A 22,595-nucleotide genomic window follows, 5' to 3' on the forward strand; every position below is an offset into this window, starting at 1 on the left:
AGTTATGCAGTGCAATGCTTCATGATGAAATCGAAAAGCACCCATACCGACTCAGAATCCTAATATCAGGGACATTTGTCCCCCTGCACCAGTGCTAGGAACCTTATGCCAAAGAATATTTCTATGCCTTATTATACTGAGCAAGTTGCTGGGGAATTGGCATTCATGCAAAGCATCCTTTGAGCTATTATTATGATAATGATAAACCATAAATGGCTTAAGATAATAACCTATTCTTCTAAACCCCTTTAAGATTCATAACTCCTTTATCTGTATCCACAATTGTTGTTCAACAATTGGATGTTACTGTACGTCTGTAAAATAAGGGAGAAATAAACTGAATTGCAAGGTGCTACTTATGCTGTACATTGAATTTGAGCAAAGTGATGTGGAAATCGAAAAGACAAAGAGGCATTCATATGTTGCTGTTTTTTTTTTACAAATGCAAAATAGTTCTTGAAGTCTAAAGAACAGAGGCCGCCCAAGGAGCAACCCGGAGAGTTGCACATGCACAATTGAAGCTTCTCTATGCTCCCCCACCTAGGCTCCTGAAAGTCAGGGACCCTCTATAATGCCTGGTTGTGGGAAAAGGAAAATCACTGTCCTCTCTACCTGTAAGCAGTCTTTGGACGTCAATATTGTACTCTGAAAGCACCACCAAATTCAAACAGCTAACAAAAGTAATGAAGACCCTTTCCTTTATACAAACTTTACGAGACAGTTTGCAAAAAGTTTGACCTGGATAATCAAAGGTGGCTTTTTTAAAAACACACACACACACAGCTACTCGAAAAGTGCCTGAACACTCAAATATTGAAGAGGATTTGCGATTTCCCTGAGTCTCCTGTAAACAAACAAGCCCATCAAGAAGAAGAACACAGACACTTCAAGCAGCCTTATACAAATTGGGTACAAGTGTCAATCGCAGGCTAAGCTGGTATCAGGAGAGGACCAGCAGTCTCTCAGCAGCTTGACAGGTCACAACACTGGCAGACTGGGATGCTCTTTGAAAATTCCTAATTAAAAATATGGCATCAACAGCAAGTAAGCCTATTTTGAAAGCACCCTCATTTCTGACAACAAATGTAAAGTCAAAGAGAGAGAAAAAGACTAGAGCCACATACAGCCTGAAGTTCCAGTATTAACGTTAAAACCATCTTTGACCGTGATTCACTATGGATGTAGACCTGCATTGCCCTGTTCTTTGGCATCTTTGTGGTGAATTGTCTCTGTACTTTCCATTGGAAAACAAGAAAGGAAAGTTAATTCTATGTTATACTGGAAGTGTCGGGATGGATTGCACTGGATTGTATCCCTTGACGAAAGTTCGCCAGGTTTGATTTTAGTAAAGAATAAAGTCATATGTGGCTAACTTTAGACCAGGAGATAAAATCCAACACAGTCCTTCTTGGTACTTCTCACCCTTGTTTCATAGCAAGTTTCTACAATCTTCAGGCAGCGAGAAATTCCTAGAGATAAATGGAACGCAATAGGTCAGGATATGTTTGCACAACAGAAAGGTACAAACTGAAAATTTCACCCAGTTAAGACTTAGCACAGGTAAATAATGTAGCAGCAGAATTATGTGATCTTAGAAAAGAGCAATCCCAAGTCACACAACTACTATATTAAATAGCACCAGGGTAATTTATTCTATTTTCTGTGAAGAGGAGGATGAGGGAGACCCACTGCATAGAACTTAGCTCTTCCTGATGTATGTTTTTAATCAAAGAATTAAGATCGTTTGTGTTACCGCCATTTTATCTGGTCTTTTTATTCTCGCCGAGTACCTCTGGACACTACTAACCTGCCTCATTTAAAAGTAAAATGAGTTTCACAGGGTAATCCCACAGCAGAATATCTTATTTATTTATTTTTTTAAATCTAATTGCTATTAATGACAGGGATTTGTAAATTCACTTTGCTGGCAAAATTAGCTGTATGGCACAGGAAATAGCTAGCAAGGGATAAGAGGGCAAAGTAAGAGAGAGCTGGAGGGGGCAGGCTGGGAAAAGCAACAACATGAACATGCATCAAATGAGGTTTGATATTTGAGCCAGAGAGTAATTACATCTGACAACAGTTGGAAAAATGCGGAATAGGCTTTATCACATTGGAACTACTCCATATGTGACTTGTGGCTGCAAGCTATACTTGCCTGTTAAATAGTCATGACTTTGCTCAAATACAATTGATTTCAATGGGAACTAAGTGTGCCTAAATGGGTAGCTACCCTGGGGCTGCTTAGTGAGGTGGAGCCACCATCTAATCCAAATATCTTCTGGCTCTTGCCACTAAGGAGGTAAGATGGGAGCGCAAGTTCTCCTCCTCCTCCTCCTTGCTCCTATACCAGATCCAGGCTGGCACAGCAGAAGGGCCTGAACAAGCCCCCTCAACAACAAATGACCCAGCCTAGGATCCAGCAGATCCTTGGATCACCTTGCTCTGTCCCTGAAAAATCCCATTTTGGAACCCTGTGCTTGCTACAGTGGGAATGCCACTGGCAATAGCTCCATAGCAGCTTCTGCAACAGTGGAGCCACCTGCTAGCGGAGTCTGGTGAAGGGACACCTTTGCCATATGCCATTGCCCGCTCCTTGAGCAATTAGGGAGTTAAGAATGCTCCAGACCAGGCATGGGCAAACTCGGCCCTCCAGATGTTTTGGGACTACAACTCCCATCATCCCTAGCTAACAGGACCAGCGGTCAGGGATGATGGGAACCATAGTTCCAAAACATCTGGAGGACTGAGTTTGCCCATGCCTGCTCCAGACCATTGGTTCTTCTTAAAATAATGGCATGCTTTGATAGTGCATGACACATCATCCTTGCTGAAACCAAGTCGATTTGGATGGGGTCAATACCAAACGGTAGGCTGTCCAAGAATCCCATGCATGTCGCCTTGAGTTCCATGATGGAATAAAAAGTGCTGTGTGAATGTAAAATAAAAGATGCATTGCTCAGGTGAAGGAACTACTGTTTTATCAGATTTTGTCATGGTCTTAAGATTTTTTAAAACTATTTGTTAACTTTGAGTCATCCCTATCTTTGCAGAGGATGAGCTTTAAAAAATTTTATTCTAAAGAACAGTTCACTTGACCCATCATGGATGGTGCAGGTGACCTAGATAATACAGGATGAACAATAAAAAAGAAAATAAATTACTTTGAAACATGTACATTAACTTAAAGTCAGGTTGACTATGACACACTGCTCACTACGATTTACTTAAGTAACTGACCCTTCAGAAAGAAATGTCACAGAAGTGCACATTATTTTATCCTTTGAAGACTCTTAAAATATTAGACTAGCCACATCTAAGTGAGGAAAAATAGTTTATCAGCAGCCGTCAAACAAAATTATGGTGCACTAGATAAAAACTGTTATTAACAATAGCTGAACCATTTGAAGACTCCACAGACCACTCAAGATAACACAATCCCACCAAACGTAACAATGATTACAAGGATAAGAATTCCTTGACATCAGAGACTTCTCAGCGAAGGGGCGTGCAGGCTCCAAGTCCAGCGTTCTCTGAGAATCCTTGGACAACATGACATGAAAATCTGCTAGACATACCTTTACTTCAGGTTAAGAACTGGGCATGAGAGAATATCAATTGCATTCCTGCATGTATCTTTATTTTGCTGAACAGCTGCCACGATGGCAAGAACTATACCTCGTAGAGTTCGTGACATGTTCTCCATATCCATAGATACACAGGGAAAAAATCCTGATTACGTGAACTGGCCTAAACTAAATTTTAATTAAGATGATCTTCTATTCTCTCTAAGTATTTCATGCAAGCTTCGGGGAACGCTGTAACATTAAACAACCAGCAGTCATATTGAGTGATGGCAAGAGGGAGTTCATTAATATATCATGAAACCACCAGTGGCTTGGCAGAGAAGATGGATCATCGTAGTTAAGGATCTTACGTAACCTTTTCCTATCTGAGATAAGCTGAAGCTTTGAAATAGTTTCAACATCTACTTCAGAGGAAACCTGCATGAGGAAGGTTGTTAATTAAAACCCTCTAGTTAAAAGTGCCACGCTGCATATAGATGATCAAGAAAAAAAATTGGTCCAAAGACTCTCTTCAGATCAAAACTGGTAATAGTTTTGCCTCTGAAGCCTGACTGTGCAGTTGCCACTTGAATGGACAGACTGGAGGCTGGATAAACAGCCACTCTGCTATAAAGTGCATCTTCCGCAAACTGCCTGTTCTATCATGTGTGTTATGGGAAGGAAACCTGGGCAAACAAAAGCAGCTGGCTTTCTGTGGAGTTTAGTATCTCAAACTTCATTCTCGACTGGAAAGCCAAAATGCCCCCCAAAGTGTTAGGTTGTGGGTGAACATATCAGACGACACAGCGATTCTTCAAACAGCTCTTGTTTATTCACAGGCCAGAACAGAACTGAACTGAAGGGTTCAGCCAGCCTGCTTATATAGAGCTCCACTAGAATGCAACAGTAACCATTTTCTGTAACTATCCAATCACTGAACGTCACTTTCAATCCCTTATTTGCATATGTGGACCTGAGTGAAAACTATCTACAGTATCCCCCTGCTGGCCCAGGGTGAGAACTTCAGTACATAACACCGCTCCCCACCGAGATAAGGCATTAGTTACAATTGTAATGGGTTCCTTATATACAGCACTACATGTAATGGTTCAATTAGGCACAAAAGCATATCGGTTACATTTCACCTACTTCCATTAGACTGACAGTATTTGCATATGTGGACCTGAGTGAAAACTATCTACAGTATCCCCCTGCTGGCCCAGGGTGAGAACTTCAGTACATAACAAAAAGCTTCCCCTGCTACTTTTATAACATCCTAGAATCTCTGCATCACTCAAGCTTCTCTGAATATCAAGGGCCATAAGTTACGCACTGAACTCTTACTCATTGCTGGCTCCTTCCTGGCCATACATACATTATTTTTTTTTACTGCAAAATATATTTGCTAAGTGAAATGTGCACAGTACCAAACTCTAAAGAGACATTTTATATAGGACTTACATAATCACTAGAGCAATGTTTCTCCATCACGGGCGGGGAGGGGTGTATGCAGTTCTTGGGTCTGTGTGTGTCAGCTTCCCAAAAATATGTTACATATATATGTGTGTGTGTGTGTGTGTTAGAATATTAAAATATAAAAGTATGACGTGTTATGTTGGGAACACGAGAAACGTATATGATCTTCATGTCATCACAGGTGCACAGAAGTTCAGCATTATAATATGAGGGGCATTGCGTACCATATGCGCAGCAGTCCATCAAACACAGTGGAGTTAATCAATTGCTTATTTATTTGGGCTGTTCATTTCCAGTAATTCTGAGAACTTCAAACATCACATGTTACTGCTATTACATATCCAATAGTGCTCAGTTTAAGGCAGGGGATTTTTAGTGTGCAGTTGGATGCAAAATGTTCATTTGGGGGGACGACACTGTGCATTTGGTGGGGCAGAATTGGAAGAAAACTGGACACACTAGGGGTTTGTCTTTATTAACCACTTAAATGACAATGTCAGGCACTACGTAAGCAAATTAGATGAACTCAGTTGCCATTATGAAACTGCCCAAACAACATTAAAACACCTTGTTATTTTTGGCCAGAACTTCCTTCATCTTTGGGCAAATAACACTTGGTTACATCCTCCTAAACACCTTTAAAATACTCCTGGTTTTGCTCCTTAGGTCTCTCTCACTATTCAGCCGCAACCATTGCCTAGACAAAAGAACTGGTTTGGCAAGCTTGCTCTCATACTTTCTACCACAACAGATATAGGAACTCAAAAACTGGAAGGGGCTCAGGGCATCATGGAGGCTGACCTTCCCCAAAACCCACAACATGAATGCTCATTGCTCACTGTAGCATCAACCACTGAAATGTAGGTGTGAACAAACCACCACAGGTTAAACGCTATAGATGATGAAAAGAAAAAAGTATACGCTAGTCAATTTTTATTTTTATTTTACTTATCTGCAAGGTTATGAAAAATGGCACCCTACTGCCATCAAAATTCCTTTCAGTAGAAAGTTGAAAAAGAACTTTTTGTCCAGCCATACCTATTAAGCAAATGATTATAATCCATGTCAGAGGGTGGGTTATGTTCAGTTCTTTTTCTGGGGAGGAAAGGGGGAGCTGCATAATTGCAAATTTCAGCCATTTATCACCTCTCAAGACCCTACTACTAATTTAGGCAGGTGGTATCCTGTAAAAATGTAAAGTAAGCCATTACAGTTGAACACCATCTAGAGAACTGCTGTTTGTTAATTAGGTGGCACTTTTAATCAGTGCCCTAAGCTAATACTTACCATACTTAGGCTTGCCATAGCACTTTGTCTTCGAAACACTTAACAAAATGTTATCACCGCTCCTCTACATACAGGGTAGCTGCTAAACAGTTATACACCAGAGGTGTCGAAGTTAGGTCAGGTAAGTAGGTCAGGGTCTTCTGATAGATGCCTGGGTGATTTGCAATAGATCAACAAAGGTTTCTGGCTGCTAATTGTTTAGCAACAACATGGCGACTTTTCCTACCTAAGGCTGCTGAAATGAAGAAATCTAAAAGGGATGGACTTTTATGTGAAATGATTGTGAGCTCAGTTCAGTTCTGGTCTAGAAAACAAATTTCCAGACTCAGAATGTGCTCAGAGGCATCCTGTGTCAGGAACATGCCCCCCCCCCCCCCCGAGCACAGGATAGGAGTCAGACTCAAAAATTGAGCTAAGTGAATGAGGGACTGACTCTGCAAATGATAGCTGGCTGACAGAGTCAAGAAAGGGCAGCTCAACCCCCTTCCCGGGGAAGACTCTGTTAGCTCTCAAGAAGAGGAAGAGTTTTAAGGCAGCCAGAGCATTGCTAGGCAATCAGCAGATAAGCAGAGGTCTGAGACAGTGTCAAGTAGAAGTGGGGAGGGTGGAGGCCAGCCTCTCAGTCCCCGTTCTAGGAGACTGGATAAGATCAGAGGACAATGGAAGGGCAAGAGGGGAAAGGTGGGAGTTTGGCGTCCTTCCTACTGTGGGGGGGACAAAGATTCAGACTGACCAACTATCATTAGTGCAAGCAGACGAGAAGCCGTGCTCTGGATGTGTTTTTCTATAAATAAACGTACATAAAACTGCCGGAGAGTCCTTAATTCTTATCGGGGCTTGCTTGCCTGCCAGAGATCATTACAGCCTGTTCTTTAATTATAACCAGCAGTGGTCAGTCTGGTGGAGCAGAGCAATCATAGAAGGAGAATCAGTAACACTGTCTTGCATTAACCATTGGCCAGAAAACTAATGACTGCTGTGAGATTGCATACACCCCCAGGCCAGCCTCCTAGGAAGAATATCACAAAAATGGCAAAGTCTAACAGCAAAGAAAAAGAAAAAGAAATGTTTGAAGGAAGAACAGGAGGAAACAACAACAACCACCGTACCTTAAGAGAGGCTTTGTTGCCCCTTATCTTTGAATATAAATTTGGAATCGCAGACTGGGAGAGAATGTCCAAGTAGGCAAGGTATTGCTGAGGAGACTTGGCAAAGTTCACATCCTTTTCCAGACCTAAATTCCTGTTGCTTTCAGCTTTCTGCTTTGTGGACCTGCAAGTTGAAATAAAGTTAAACAACGTTACATTATAAAACGTGCAATGGACTCAGAAATTAACCAACACCTTTGAATATTAAGTATATAGTCCCCAGCAACATATAACTAATACTTTTGAGAGGTGAAATACACTAGAATATTTCGAAATATCAATGTTTCAGTAAAAAGACACAAGCTCAATAAGATATATTCAGAAATGGTTAATAAGAATGGGTTGGATCAAATTGGGTCCCTCTGCTGACAGAAAGCTCTTTGATCCAACAGAGATTTCCATGAACTGAAAGGAGAGCGTGATTTTCACAGATTCCTTTTTACTTCTCCAATCTGTTGCACCTCCCTCCATGCTGTTACAAGGGGTCCCCAACCCCCTTGAACAGATCTGGGAGGGGCACAGGGGCAGCGGAAGGAAAGTGGAATCAGCAAAAACTCCCTCTCTGCCTGTTCGCTAACAGAAGCTTCCACTGGATCAAAGGGCTGTGGAAGAACAAAACAAGCCCGTTGTTTTTATTTTTACTTAGTATTGGTATGGATGCCTGGGATGGAGGGATGGTTAACACTGTCCTTCAAAGATTAAAAACAAAGTCCCTCAACTATCTGGAGCATTCCAAAATTCCTGGTGGGAATTTGGCGTGGCCACCAAATTCTGCACCAGTTGAAGTTTCCGAACCATCTTCAGAGGCAACCCCACATATAATGCATTGCAGCAAACTAACCTAGAGGTTACCAGATCATAGATGACAGATAAAGTGAAAATGTGTACATTTATCCTGATCAAGTGTCACTTCCATTCAATCTTCTGTTGATCCCAATATGATTACATCTCTTTTGCCCCATGATTGACAGGTTTTCCTTAATCAGCAACTAACTGAACAAGAGGGTCTTGACTTTCCAGAAAGAATTAAGAACAGGTTGAGCTAGAAGTGTTTCCAGCACTTTTAATAGTAAGGCTTTCGGCCAAGTATAGGTTCTCTTTGGTCATAATAACCATTAACTTACCTTGTACAATGAAGGGAATAGGGGTGGGAATAAAAGGTCTTGCTTGTTTATAGATGCTGCCAAATAAAATCATATTTTGAAGGAATGTGCCATTCATGTGACTGTGATGTCATAAGTTTAATAAATAACCCTGAATTGGAGCTGAAATCAAAAGGAACAACATCACAGGCACCTGACTAGTACATGTCAGTTTCTCTAAGATAGCAATGAACATACTGTATTTTTCCGTGTATAAGACTATATTTTTTCCTAAAGTTTTGAAGTTTAAAATAAGAGGTCGTCATATACATGGATAGTACATAGTGCATTTTCTTAATTTTGGGTTAAAAAAAATAGGGGTCGTCTTATACATGGGGTGTCTTATTGACGCAAAAAAATTTATTGAACCAGTTGCTTACGTATAGCATGAAGCTTCTTTCCAGACCTGAGCAATCACTAATGGAGCAGCTACTAGATCTACAATTAACTCTTTACATATAAGATCTGCCCTACCTTTATCAATAGCAGACAAAATACATAGTGAAGGATCCAGGATCACATTTTCACCTGTAAGTGTACAGATTTCTGTATTCACTTGTTTCCAAAATTCATGAACTTTGGTGCAACTCCACCACATGTGCCAATAAGATCTCTGCTTCCCACTGCCCCGCCAGTACAAGGGAGATCCTGAACTTGTAATGTGAGCCAAACATACCAGTTTTTTTAATAAATAAATAAATAAATAAATAAATAAGATTTTCATCTCCCATAATCGAGAACATAAAACATTATGATACATAAAATGCCTGGGTATTTACCTCTGTGCATCAGGCTCTTCTGATGAGAATGCCTCAGGGTGCCAATCATGAATCTTATGGAGATATGAGACTTCACGGGCAATAACATGCTGTGTATAATCATCTTGCCAGGTAAAACCTGGAAAACAGTTGTGCAAAATACAGTTTTAGAAACTCAGTACTTTGACAGAGCAAAAACAAAACAAAACGGGGCATCTCAATCTTGTGTTACGAAAGCAATTATAATGAACAGAAATTTCAACTTCTACAAGATTTTTAACAAACTTTCTACTTGTTACAGCTGCAGATTTCCTTCCCCTGCAAAAATCACTGTGGTAATCAGACCTTTCTCGTGAAATACTGAAGCCTTTTAAAATGCTTTCTTCTAAGAAGACGGTGGGTGTTGCGATGAGATTTAAAAGGGAGATTAGTCTTAGAATTTTAGTGTTTCTTAGTCACTATGGACCTATAAACCAGCTTTACTGTATAAACAGTATTTACTGCTTTGTTACAAAGAAGAGGTGTTTGACAATAAGTGAGTCAAAAATACAAGTCATGCCAAGTTTCAAAACTAAATTGTAGCATATAATGGAAAGTGGCTTTTCAAGGAGGACTACTATCTCACCAATCTCACAATATATTTTCCATAAACCTTTTCTGTGACCTGCTCAGGTATGAATAACACTGATCTAGTGCTAACTATTCTAATGGACAGTGGAATATTATATATGAAGACCAATTCATATTTTATTTACACTCAACTGTTGCAACAGAGACCTTTAAACAAGGGCAAGGTGTCACTGTAAAAGCAAATTCCATGCAATTATGCATTAATTACATGCACTACTGATCACACAATAATTATACAACTCCAAGAATAATTGTTAGATTTGTAAATGTTATGATTAACACTTTTAATTTATGTAGGCTTACCACCTGGAGTTATATGTAATTATTCAGTATCTGAGCCCGGTTCTGGCCGGGGAGGGCGGGGTATAAATAAATAAATAAATAAATAAATAAATAATAATAATAATAATAATAAACGTATCGCTTCCTGGTAATTATTGACATTCCGCTTCCCCAACCTAAGTCCACTTACTGAAATACTATCCACTAATACAGATATTGTTGAGTTGAGAACACATCTATGATAACAATTATTACTGTATTAAAACTGCCACCAATCACGTTTAATTGAACTTCAGGTGCATCTCAAATCACTTGGAAATGCATCCTATTCATTGGAACATATTTCCATTTGATCAAAAGACAATTCTACATGTGCTAGACCAGGGGTCATCAATCTTTTTCAGCCGTGGGCCAGTCCACTGCTCTCAGACCACGTGGTGGGCTGGACTATATTTGGGGGGGGGGGGGTGAACGAATTCCTGTGCCCCACAAATAACCCAGAGATGCATTTTAAATAAAAGCACACATTCTACTCATGTAAAAACCCCAGGCAGGCCCCACAAATAACACAGAGATGCATTGTAAATAAAAGGACACATTCTACTCATGTAAAAATACCAGGCAGGCCCCAGAAATAACACAGAGATGCATTGTAAATAAAAGGACACATTCTACTCATGTAAAAACACGCTGATTCCCGGACCATCCGATGGCCGGAGTGAGAAGGCAATTGGGCCGCATCCGGCCCACGGGCCTTAGGTTGCCTACCCCTGTGCTAGACCATCACTAGACAGTTTCATAGCATAAGGAGCATGTGCAGAATTCAGGCAATACACAAGCATTAAAATCAATGCAGGTCTATTTTAGGGGCATGAGTTTGTTCTAAAACCATAATGAATGCATCCAAATTCATTCAACATCAAAATTATTACTATTATTATTATTATTATTATTATTATTATTATTATTATTATTCCCTGCCCATCTGACTGGGTTTCCCCAGCCACTCTGGGCAGCTTACAGCACATAATTGTAAAACATTAGACATTAAAAAATTCCCGATACAGGGATGCCTTCAGATGTCTTCTAAAAGTCAGATAGTTGTTTATTTCCTTGACATCTGATGTTAGGGCATTCCATGTTCATATTCAAAATGAATATGAAAAATAAATTTTCATTTCAAATTAGTTTTACATTGGAATCATTGCCTCGGATTTTGGGTCTGTGAGTCTAGGAGTCTTTGTCCAATGGAAAATCTGATATTCTGGAGAAAGGAGGTGGTAGAATTCCTGATATTTCAATGCCACGAGATGTAAAACACCAAATGTACAAGAAGGGGAAGGGTACCAAAAGACAGGCTGGGTCTCCATTAAAATAAAAAGGAAGAAGAAAAAGAAAGATAAAATGAAAATGAGTACAATTAAAATGAAAGAAAATTAATGTGATTATGTTTTAAAACATAAACTGAAATGAATGTGGTTTTTAAAGAAAGCAAATTGAAAAATTAGACATCCTTAATTTATTTTCTAGAAAATGTGTTTCAGATTAAAGTGTTAATCCATAACTCCTTTTAAAATGCTATGTTTGGGGATAAGTCACTGTGAGCATATTGGAATGGCTTTTGGAGGTACAGTATCTTTAACACTGTATCTCCAGGATTAATATTTAATACTTGAAAATGCTATAATATTTTTTCTTCAGGGTTTTTTTTATCCTGCTCTTCCTTTGAAGAGGTGAGTTTTGTGCATATTTGTTAATATTTTAACAGTTCTAACAGGCACGTTAGGCAGGGAGACAGTGCCTCATCCATAGCTTTCTGTTTAAAACAAAGATCTGGTGCAGACTTTCCTAGCAATCCGTCACTATGCCAGACTGGCTGGCCTCTTGCATTAAGCTGCTGACCCAATCCAAAACATCTACAGGAGTAAAAAATCTACATAAAAGTATTTCAAGAACAGGCTTGGGAAAGCAGTTTTTTAAAAGTGAACATCTGTATTGCAGCTGTTGGTTCAGGAAAAAAATAGAATATATTTTTGCTTCTGCAAGTCTTTCCAGCTGGATGTAAAGCTGTTCATGTCAAAACTTTTGGACTGGTTTAAAAACTATTTTTAGCTGCTTTTATGATAACGTTTGCAATTCACCTCGTAACATGTGCAAAGGGTGATTCATAAATTAACAAGTGGTAATAATTTTAATTGCCACACATCAGGTTATTACTTTTAAAAGGATTACTTTTACACTGATTTATAAACTTGCTTCTAAACGCACTGGTTCTTTATAGCCTACTATTCAACACGTTCCATGGAAAAAGTTTCACTGAAAATATAACTAGTATTGCCTAAAACAATCAGCTGCATCCTTTCACTGTTTCATTTTGGAAAGGGGGGGAAATCTCACCCACACCGTCTGCAATAAAACAGCTCACACAACAGCACTAATACCAAGCTGACAATTGCAATCAAAATTAAGACTGAGCAACAGCAAATGAAGCTACTAGGCAATTTCCTGTCCCTTTTGTCTGTGCTGCCACACCTACAGGCTTGCTCCTGGCCCACAACTCAATTATAACAATTTAACACCGATGGCTGAGCAGGATCACAGTCATTCCGTTGTACACATATTATTTCCATGTCACTAATGTGGAACTGTATGGTGGGACACACAACTACCAATTATCTATCCCTGCTGGAGCTCTGCCTACATTGTACATATTTCCAACTGGGAATTCCCACAGATGGGCAATGCAGAACCACATTCTTCCATTGAGGGATCTAGTTAAGACAATGGAGCCGACAAGTTATCGCTTGAAGCCAACAAAAATATAAACTGAAATGCTGCATGATTTAAGTAGCGATGCTCGGGGAAGGAAGACTAGTTTGAGAAAGAGAATGGATTTTGTAAAATTGTTTTTGAGAAGCGCGTGCGTGCATGTGCACGCGCGCGCGCACACACACACACACACACACACACAGAAATTAAGTATGAATTCTGCAAGCACCTTGGCATGCCCAGCAACTACGCATAATTTCTCTCTTTCCCCCTCTCCCTCCAAATCCAAGCCTTAAGCAAAAATGGAAAGAGAAAATTGTATTACTGCAGTCCAACATTTCTCCCTGTACAGTGGTACCTCTGTTTACAAAAGCTTCTGGTTATGAACGCTTCAGGTTACAAGCTCCGCTAACCCAGAAGTAACTTCTCCTGGTTGCAAACTTTGCCCCAAGTAAAACTAACCCTAGTTGTTCCAGAACTGAAATTGGGCGAAGGAAGCAGGAGCAGCCTACCATTAGGCAAAGTGAGTCAGCTGCTTCAGGCAGCAGATACTGGGGAGTGGGCTAGGATAGAGGTGCTGAATAACAACTTTGTATTCTACACAGTATGGGGACGCGGGTGGCGCTGTGGGTTAAACCACTGAGCCTAGGACTTGCCGAGTAGAAGGTCGGTGGTTTGAATCCCCGAGACGGGGTGAGCTCCCATTGCTCGGCCCCTGCTCCTGCCAACCTAGCAGTTTGAAAGCATGTCAAAGTGCAAGTAGATAAATAGGTACCACTCCGGTGGGAAGGTAAACGGCGTTTCCATGCGCTGCTCTGGTTCGCCAGAAGTGGCTTAGTCATGCTGGCCACATGACCCGGAAGCTGTACGCCGGCTCCCTCGGCCAATAAAGCGAGATGAGCGCCGCAACCCCAGAGTCGGTCATGACTGGACCTAATGGTCAGGGGTCCCTTTACCCAGGTACAGTGGAAGATACTCTCCAATTAAATGGGTTGAAGTAAGATTCAACTACCAGTTGAGTTAAGATCCAGAAATAGAAATCTGAGGCGGAGCACACAATCTGGTTTGCCTCAGATAGCAAGACGTATTGGGCTAGCCCTGAAGAGGCTTTGTTTACTCCTCTTTGGTAGGTCTGCTGCTGCAATGTGATGAGCCATAGAGGAAGTATCAGTCTCCAGCCTACAGCATTAGTCTTTTATTTGCACTTTTATTTGAAGAGGTCCTGATTAGTGACCTGCAAGGACAGTGGAACACGGCAGACTTACCAAGTTCCTAAAAGAGTTTACCGTTTGAGAACCTTACCCATAAAAATCAATTTTCGTACAAAATTATTGCTGCTATTATTATTTCATTTATATACTGCTCATATGCCAAAATTGCTCCGAAGCAGTTTACAACTATAAAATCAATGCATAATTAAAACACATGCAGTAACAAATCCATTGGGGCATTACAATAATTAAGCAGTTCATTTATTTCAAACATGTATGAAATAAGTGGGGTTATGAATAAAATGGCATGAATAAAATGGAAAACTAACTGCTGTGTGCATTGTTTGAGCCCACGTATCCCATAACCCAAATCCACAGTAAAAAATGAACACAATTGTGTATTGCCATTTACCAGTGCACTGCTTTGTCTTCCGCTTCTGTAACAAAATATTACACGTTCTTTTTTACTACATGGCTCCCTTTTTCAAGCTGTGCCCTAAGATTAGTTTCAGCATACAGAACGATGATATGTTCCATTTTCTCTAAGTTTTTTCCCTATGCCCTCCTGCTTCTTTAGCCTACTATTTTATTTCAGTGAGGAAACTCTTCAGTGTGATTCTTGGATATTTGCAGCCCCTGTGTCATGTGTGCTGCAAATTGCTAATGCCTCTGTTAGCTGTCAGAATGTCTGCGGAATTGTATGTGATTGGCTTTCTTCTCTTGTTTTCACAACTAACAGGTCAACATATAGATGTGACTTTCCGCAGGCTGCCTTCCCAGACTCCCTAGAGAAGGAGCATTCACTCTCCTTCCCATTCCCCATTTTCAGAGCTTAAGAACAACAAATCAAATGAGGTTCACATGTTTTAATAGACGACTTGCTCAAAAAAGAAAAGAAAGCATCTCTTTTCTATGTTAGATATTTATGCGCCAAAGATAAGGCCTTTCTTGTGGCTGATTTTAGCACCTACCAAAACAAACTAAATTCTCATTGTTTCTAATATTTCCCGGCAGCAATACTTTCATTTTAACCCTCAACACAAGCTGAGGGCTACAATAGTAATTATGGGGGAGCTACCCATCCTCCATCTTAGAGGGCAACTGCTCAGATAAACAGGAATGCTATTTACACAGGATTACATGGGAAGAGGATTAGCATGCAGGACACAAAGTCAATCTTGATAACAAGATGTTTTGAATAACCAAGCTGCAGATAATAGGGAATTCTACCGTCTACTGTTAATAGTTCCTTCCAGTTTCCATCAGGCTGCTTTATTTAAGCTCTCCTGTCACTTCGGCATAATATCTGCCAGCTTTATGCGATACGTAATAGAGAAGGCTTCTGCGCAATTTGTCGGCAGTCTTGAGTTACCACTCAGCATAAAATTATCCTAATTCGAAATACTGACCTTTGCATAGCATGTCTTTGCATTCATTTGGGAAAGCGAGGGGAAAGTGTGTGCCCTGCTTGAGCCCACTTATTTCGTTGATGGGTGAGCAGCTTTGTGCTCACCCTAGGAAAAAAAAGGCATTTGCACCCTTTGAATAGTAAAACTGGACCATGTGTAATGTATTGATGGGGGCTCTGCAGGAGGCTCTCCAAGTCTTTGATGTAACGCCTGAAAGCCAAAATGCCAGCCTCAGGACGTGCCAGAGTTGTAGACAGCAGCAGTCAGAGGAGTCAGCAAGTAGGGAGCCCAGCTTATGCTCAGGAATGAGAGCTAGGAAGTGTGCATTATTGCTCAGGCAAACAGAAAACCACCTTGGATAACCCAGTGGAGCCAAGTGGGGCCAATCTAGGCTTGGAGCATCTTCACTGCCCAGGATGCTTTTCCAAGCCACAGTTCTGGAGGCTCCTTACATGGCCATTGGCACACACAGGTGAGGAATCCTGGTTTTCCTGCCTTTCTTACAGTTTGCTACTCTGTCCCAGCTCCCAAGCCCAAAATATTCCCGAGGGTGTGAGACAGGGCAAAAGCCAACACAGGGATCCAGCAAAGACCAGTGAGCTACCCATTTAGCTGGAAATGACTTGCAGAATATAATTTCCTTCCAGGGAATGGGTCATATGGCTTGGGTCCTGCCTATGATTCCCCAGCAGAAAAGATGTTGTGTGCAGTTTCCAGCTGCGCAGGCAATCTAGCTGTTCTGTTAGAACCCTTCACCAGCTGCTACCTTGTTCCTCTTCCCCAAGGTAAGTGGGAGTAGCAGCTGGCAGAGGACTGGGGTGGGACGCAGAATCAAAGCAGGAATCTCTGAAGGTGGGCTGTGCCCACCTCAGTTCAGCTCACAGTTGGATGCTTGCAGTAGGCACAACGCACATTGCATTTTTTATTTCTGAAGAATTCCTGATGCCTTGTGCCAATCATGTGGCCTTGTTTAATGCCATCCCCCCCCCTTTTTTCTTTAAATTCTGTGCAACTGATTATATGGCAAGTAAGGCACAACCTGTCCCTTTTGGCCCGCTCTGAAAATGTTGATTTATTGAGTTATACTAACACTTTGTCAAGAGAGTTCTCCATCTGGTCCCTAGGTAGACACTTAATTTCTGGCTTCTATATTGGTTTTCATTCAACTATCTCCCGCGTTTTCCATTGAGTTTCATTAATAAAGTGGAACAGTCTGTAGGTGTTTGAATGGGTTCTTTATCATTTTCATCTAACGGCACCAGCAGCCTGAAGATTATTTCAGGAAGTTAACTCCCCACTGCACACCATCAGCTGTGCATCAAGCTGACCTGAGCTGCGGCACAAAGTTGTGGCAGATGGGGGATGTAGTCCTGTTTGGGGAAAGCTGTATCACTAATAACAAATGGGAAATAAGGCTTCTTAACTTCATTTGACTAAATACAGACCTTTTTAGAAATGAGAGGTGTGAGCAATGTATTCTGAGTGGAGGAATCAGTTAGTCACCAGGCCAAAGAACTGGGCTCAGCAGAAGTCCTTCCAGAATCCAGAAGAACTGTCTAGACCAGCATCGGCCAAAGCTGATTTTGGTCAGCATTTTGTTGGACTACAACTCCATCAGCAACCATGAGCAATTTGCAGGGATGATGGAAGCTGCAGTCCCTTTGGAGAGCCACAGCTTCCTCACCCTGGTTTCAAGAAATAAATGCAAGTGACAGAAAGGGGTACAACAACTGCTGAGGAGCCTAGGGCAGCCTTTTCCTACATCGTTAAACAGGACAGCTGGATACATGGAGATAAGGTTTTATAACTAAGTCTAAGTGCAATTGATGAGCATGAGTCTTGAAAGAGGAGAAGTTGGAGCTACTGCATTCGAGGACTAGAGCATGTGCCTGCCCTGTGTCACTTGACTCTTGATGGTGATAGAATGATTGCCTGACTTGTGGTAGAGAGAGGTTTCCTTGAGCAAGATGCCCATTTATACCAGATCCCAAATTGCTCCTCAGCCAGGTTTGTTGAGCCTGCTTCAAATCTCTCAGTGCACTGGTAAAAAATAGCGGGTTCAGGTGCCATGAAATCACAAACCTGAAGCTGAATCTTGAGCCATTATGACATTGCAGTACATAATATAATAATAGCCACCACAGAATAAGATCCTTTTATATATTGCCTCGGTACATAGTCCTAATTTTTATTTTCTCCAAAACTCCGTTTCATAGTCTTCATATTTCCACCACCATGAATTTGCTTTAGAACGACCGAGAAACAACAACTTTACAAACACAGCAGATGTATACAAAAAAAGTGCAGGTGTAATTCAATCTCCATGCCCCCTTCTGTGTTCTGAGGCTGCCAGCAGTGAAGCCAATTAGCACCAGTTGGAGTAGCAGCCTTTGAAGTGGGCACCAGTCTACCAAAAGGACTGGGGACATTGGCTCATATCAAACATTTTATTAAAATAAGATGGAAATTTGGCACGAGCCCTAAACCTATCAGGCACGTTCAGATACAGCTGAGAAACAATGCCAGGCATTTTCAGGAGCAGCAAGCGTAAACTTGACAAAATATACTAAGTCCTTATTGCCTGGTGCCCTCATTATATATCTTTATTTCATTTATTATTTGTTATTATTTATTAACTTTGTATATCGCCTTTCATCTGCATATCTCAGGGCAGTGCACATAAAATTGCAATATAAAAGCACGAGATACATGATAAAGACAAGGGGAAAGAAACAGTAACACACACACACCCAACACATTAAAAAGGGGTATAAGATGTTAATCAGCCATGGCCTGGCTGAAGAAGCACATTTTGCCTGAGGCCTAAAGGTGTATAACGAAGGTGCCAGCCAAACCACTCTAGGAATATCTTTTGGTGCTAGGTAAAAACTGTCCTCTATAACCAGGCCTTTGGCCCTTAACTATCAGTGTCCTGTTTGAAGTGGACAGGATGTTTTTAATGTATTTATTTTTCCTCTTAGTTTTCATGTCTCTCTGTGTGTTGTGGGGTTGACTGTTGGTTGGCTGGCTGTAAACTGGGCCAGATAAGGCAACGAACAAATTCAATAAATAAAAAAGTAAAATTAAAAAGTGCCTCCCTTGTTTGCTCCTTTGAAGAAACATGGACAGAGGGAAACAGGGATATACAGTGGTACCTCGGGTTACAAACACCCCGGGTTACAAACACTTCGTGTTACAGACTCTGCTCACCCAGAAGTAGTACCTCGGGTTAAGAACTTAACCTCAGGATGAGAACGGAAATCGTGTGGCGGCTGCGAGGAGACAGTGGGAGGCCCCATTAGCTAAAGTGATACCTCAGGTTAAGAACAGTTTCAGGTTAAGAACGGACCTCCGTAACGAATTAAATTCATAACCAGAGGTACAGCTGAAGTCCCTGAAGCCTCTGGTGCTGTTTATGGGGCTAACCATCCCTTGACCTAGGAAGGAAGGAGGGAGTTTGTGGGCAGAGACAAGGTAGCTGGTCCTTTGGGGATAATAGTCAGTTGAAATACATTACTGAAAATTAGTTGTTGACTAGAGAAACAGGAAATAGTTGATTGCCCAAGCCAATTCCTATGCACCAGGCGATCTGGGGAAGGTATGCTCTATTGATAAAAAGTAATATTATCTTAGAACACAGTGGGGGCTGGGGGTGGCAAGAAGCCTCCTGTTGTATTGGCAGATCTATATATACGTGCTAGCCCAGGGCACTGACACACTGCAAACGAATGGGTAGCAGAAAAAAATGCCTTCTGAGTTTCTGCTTGCACAAATGCTGCCTGAGAAAATAGACTGTGTTAACGAATATGCTTTTTAGGGGCATATTTATTTGTCATGGGGTGACAGTAAGTGTCATGTTTTGCCAGTACTGATGGGATTTTTTAAACTAACTTACATCCATGTAAATGCTATAAGCAGCCCATTTATTATGCATGCCAATTATCAAAATAGGTTAAGCTTGAATCTTAGGAGTGACAAAAATGTCTTCGGAATGGAGGGAGGGAGGCTGTGTTTTTGGCACTCCTGTGTTGTGATTTTGCTGCTTTATAATTGCTTTGCTCCGATGCTGATTGATTTACAGCACTTTATGGTGCTCTATTGTGTATTTTGTCTTAATATGTTGTTCAGCACTTTGGAGGTCTATGAGACAAAAATTGGCATATACGGTAGGAGGAATAATAACAACAGAGACAACAGTATACAGAATTGTCACAGTCATGGGTAGCGTTCGAATCTTTCAACAGAATCAAAGTCCTTGAAACCATTTCTACCACCCCCCCACAAAGTCATCTATACAGTGGTACCTCAGGTTACAGACACCTTGGGTTATAGACACTTCAGGTTACAGACTCCGCTAACCCGGAAGTAGCATCTCGTGTTGTTAACTTTACCTCAGGATGAGAACGGAAATCATGTGACGGCGGCAGTGGGAGGCCCCATTAGCTAAAGTGGTACCTCAGGTTAAGAACAGTTTCAGGTTAAGAACGAACTTCTGGAATGAATTAAGTTCTTATCCTGAGGTACCACTTGTAAACTCCTGAACTCCTGACACGGCACCAGCAGAACAGAAACTAGAATGTGTTTCACTATGATTAACTGTTCAGAAAAGATATTTCTACTTTGTGTTGGTACATCAGAGTTCTTTTTAAAAATAAATACAGCTGTCTTCCCTCACAAATCATGTGCTTGAGCCAAATCAGGCTGGCACGGTATGCAAGCCTTGAGCAGCAAGCGGCATTTTAACCAGGTATGGTGCTCTTTCCATTCCTGCAGCCTACGTCAGGCATTAATAGATGACAGCCATCCAACTTCAAACCTGATGGCTGCATGTTCTGCAGGCTGCAGCTATATTGTCCACATAGGAGTGTGAGTGGGTGCAGACACTTTTTATTTGGTGGGCGGGGGGGGGGGGGGAGAGGTCTTATTTCACAGTTGTTATGCATTTCTGGCCAGGCACCTTTCCTTTCACCTATAGTATCTGTGACGAGACCCAGTGAAAGTTCCATATGCCATCTGATTGTCTATATAATATATCAGCCCTGTAACAGGAAAAGGAGCCTCCATAACGATCCACTGCCAAAAGAACAGTGTGGGGGCTTTCTGAAATGCTGAATCTAAGTATAAAATGTGAAGTTATAGAATATTGTTAATGGATCTTCTACAGGTAAGCTTTGTGCTTATTTTTTGGGGGGTGTATTTTAAATGAATCGTTCATTGTTGAATGGTTCGTGTTATTCCGCAGAGATAGTTTATGTTATGATTATATTCGGTTGTTGTAGACTGCTTTGTTTTCTGTGAATCTCTGTGAACAGAAATGTATTTGTGGTGTATAGATACACTGACTAGGACTACACTGGTGACAACTAATCTGATAACAGACTGAGGAGCTTGTCCAGAGTTGAATTTCCATTGGCCCATGGTGTCATCTGACATCTGATGGGATAGCAAACTGTAGTACCTTTTTCTGACCAGCTGCAGTGATGTCTAAGCACTGGATAACAAGCTAATGGCCCCATCTTCTGGTCTAATGGCACAGTGAATGAGATGTCTGAATCTCACTGCCAGAATTCCTAATATGTTGCAGTTAAATGCTGAGGTCATTTTAGCTTCCATGCTACTGAGCATTCTTCTTTTTTTCTTTTTTTAATGTGGAAATAATTCTTTAGATAGTAAACTGGGAGCAGGACATGCATTTTCAACTCTTGTACAGAGTTAATACTACATAATGTTGCCATCCGGCTGTCTCAAAAGACAATGGAGTGTGTCTCTGGGGCGGAAGTCAAACCGCTGTGTTAGCAGCCCCAAAGCAACCTTCCACGATGTGCAAGCCTGGTCAGTGTGTAAGGAGGTCCTGGACTGCCCAGATGACAAGACCCACCCCTCTCTCAGCCTCGCTGAGCAGAGCAATACATTTGGCACCAGCTTGGCTGAAGGAGTTGCTGGAAGAAGGTATACAAGGCACCATCAAAACATCTTAGGGACTCTACTCCAGATTTGTGTAGAGTTTACTCCTTAGCCTTCTCTTCTCCTGAAGATGATTCCACAGTGGAGGTTTTAGGATCAGAGTTTTTCCTTCTCCTAGATGGGCTTCCTTCCCAGGTAGAAGAGCCCTCACTTCCTTCTACAGCACATGAAGACACCGCCTTCTTGACCACTGAACCGAGTACTTGTCCCATCTGCTCCAGTGGTAGAGCCTGTCTTCACATGCAAGGGAAGTCCCTAATTCAGGGTTTGAGACCCATCGGCTACCCTCACCTGGTTTAGCAAGCCAGTCAAAGGCATTCCCGGGGTGTGGCTGCTGTCACATGCTTACAGCTCTCACCTGTGGCTCCTACATAAAAGTTAATTAATAATGAAGGATCGTCACTCTGTAGGAGAGCAACTGCTCTGCACAAAGAAAACCCCTGGTTCAGTCCTCAGCATCTTCTGGTAAGGTTTGGAGAGACCCCTGATGGAAATCCAAAGAACCACTGGCAGTCCATATAGACAGCACTGAATTAGATGGACGAGTTGTCTGACTTGATACTAGCTCCCATTAATAACACCTTTGACTTGTTACAAGGGGGAGGATTCCAACTGGGCCTTTTCCCATTTTTGTTTTAAAGGGGCACAGGCGCCGTCCTAAATTTAAGTGGCACAGAAAAGGATGTCTGCCAGAGAATTTAAGAGTTACTCCACAACGCAAACATGGGAGGCTGCTTACTAGCAATGTCAAAGGTACTCCCAGCAGTTGCCCCGGCACTTGCACAACACAACAGTCACTATCTGGCATGTTCATCTGGGGAAAAGTATACCCCCCCCCCACTTCCAAGATACTGGCGTTTGAATGCGGAGCAAAGGCACAAAACTACACGGACACCTGGATCTCCCTACAATGAAATGAGATGCAACTGCACTTTGGCTGTACTATAAAATCA

General features: G+C 41.5%; 1 protein-coding gene across 1 annotated transcript in view; it reads right to left on the reverse strand.

The window, feature by feature from the left end:
* The window catches only part of PTPRN2 (protein tyrosine phosphatase receptor type N2), a 608,845-nt gene that overhangs the window by 432,438 nt on the left and 153,812 nt on the right, over positions 1–22,595 (reverse strand). Inside the window, exons 4-5 of the mRNA XM_083704687.1 lie at positions 9,399–9,516; positions 7,439–7,601 (exon numbers count right to left, since the gene is read on the reverse strand). Coding sequence (XP_083560813.1) covers positions 7,439–7,601; positions 9,399–9,516 — 281 coding nt within the window. The remainder of the gene's footprint in view (positions 1–7,438; positions 7,602–9,398; positions 9,517–22,595) is intronic.

Source organism: Podarcis gaigeae (assembly GCF_964106915.1).
Source record: "Podarcis gaigeae genome assembly, chromosome: 12".
NCBI classification, from domain to species: Eukaryota; Metazoa; Chordata; class Lepidosauria; order Squamata; family Lacertidae; genus Podarcis; species Podarcis gaigeae.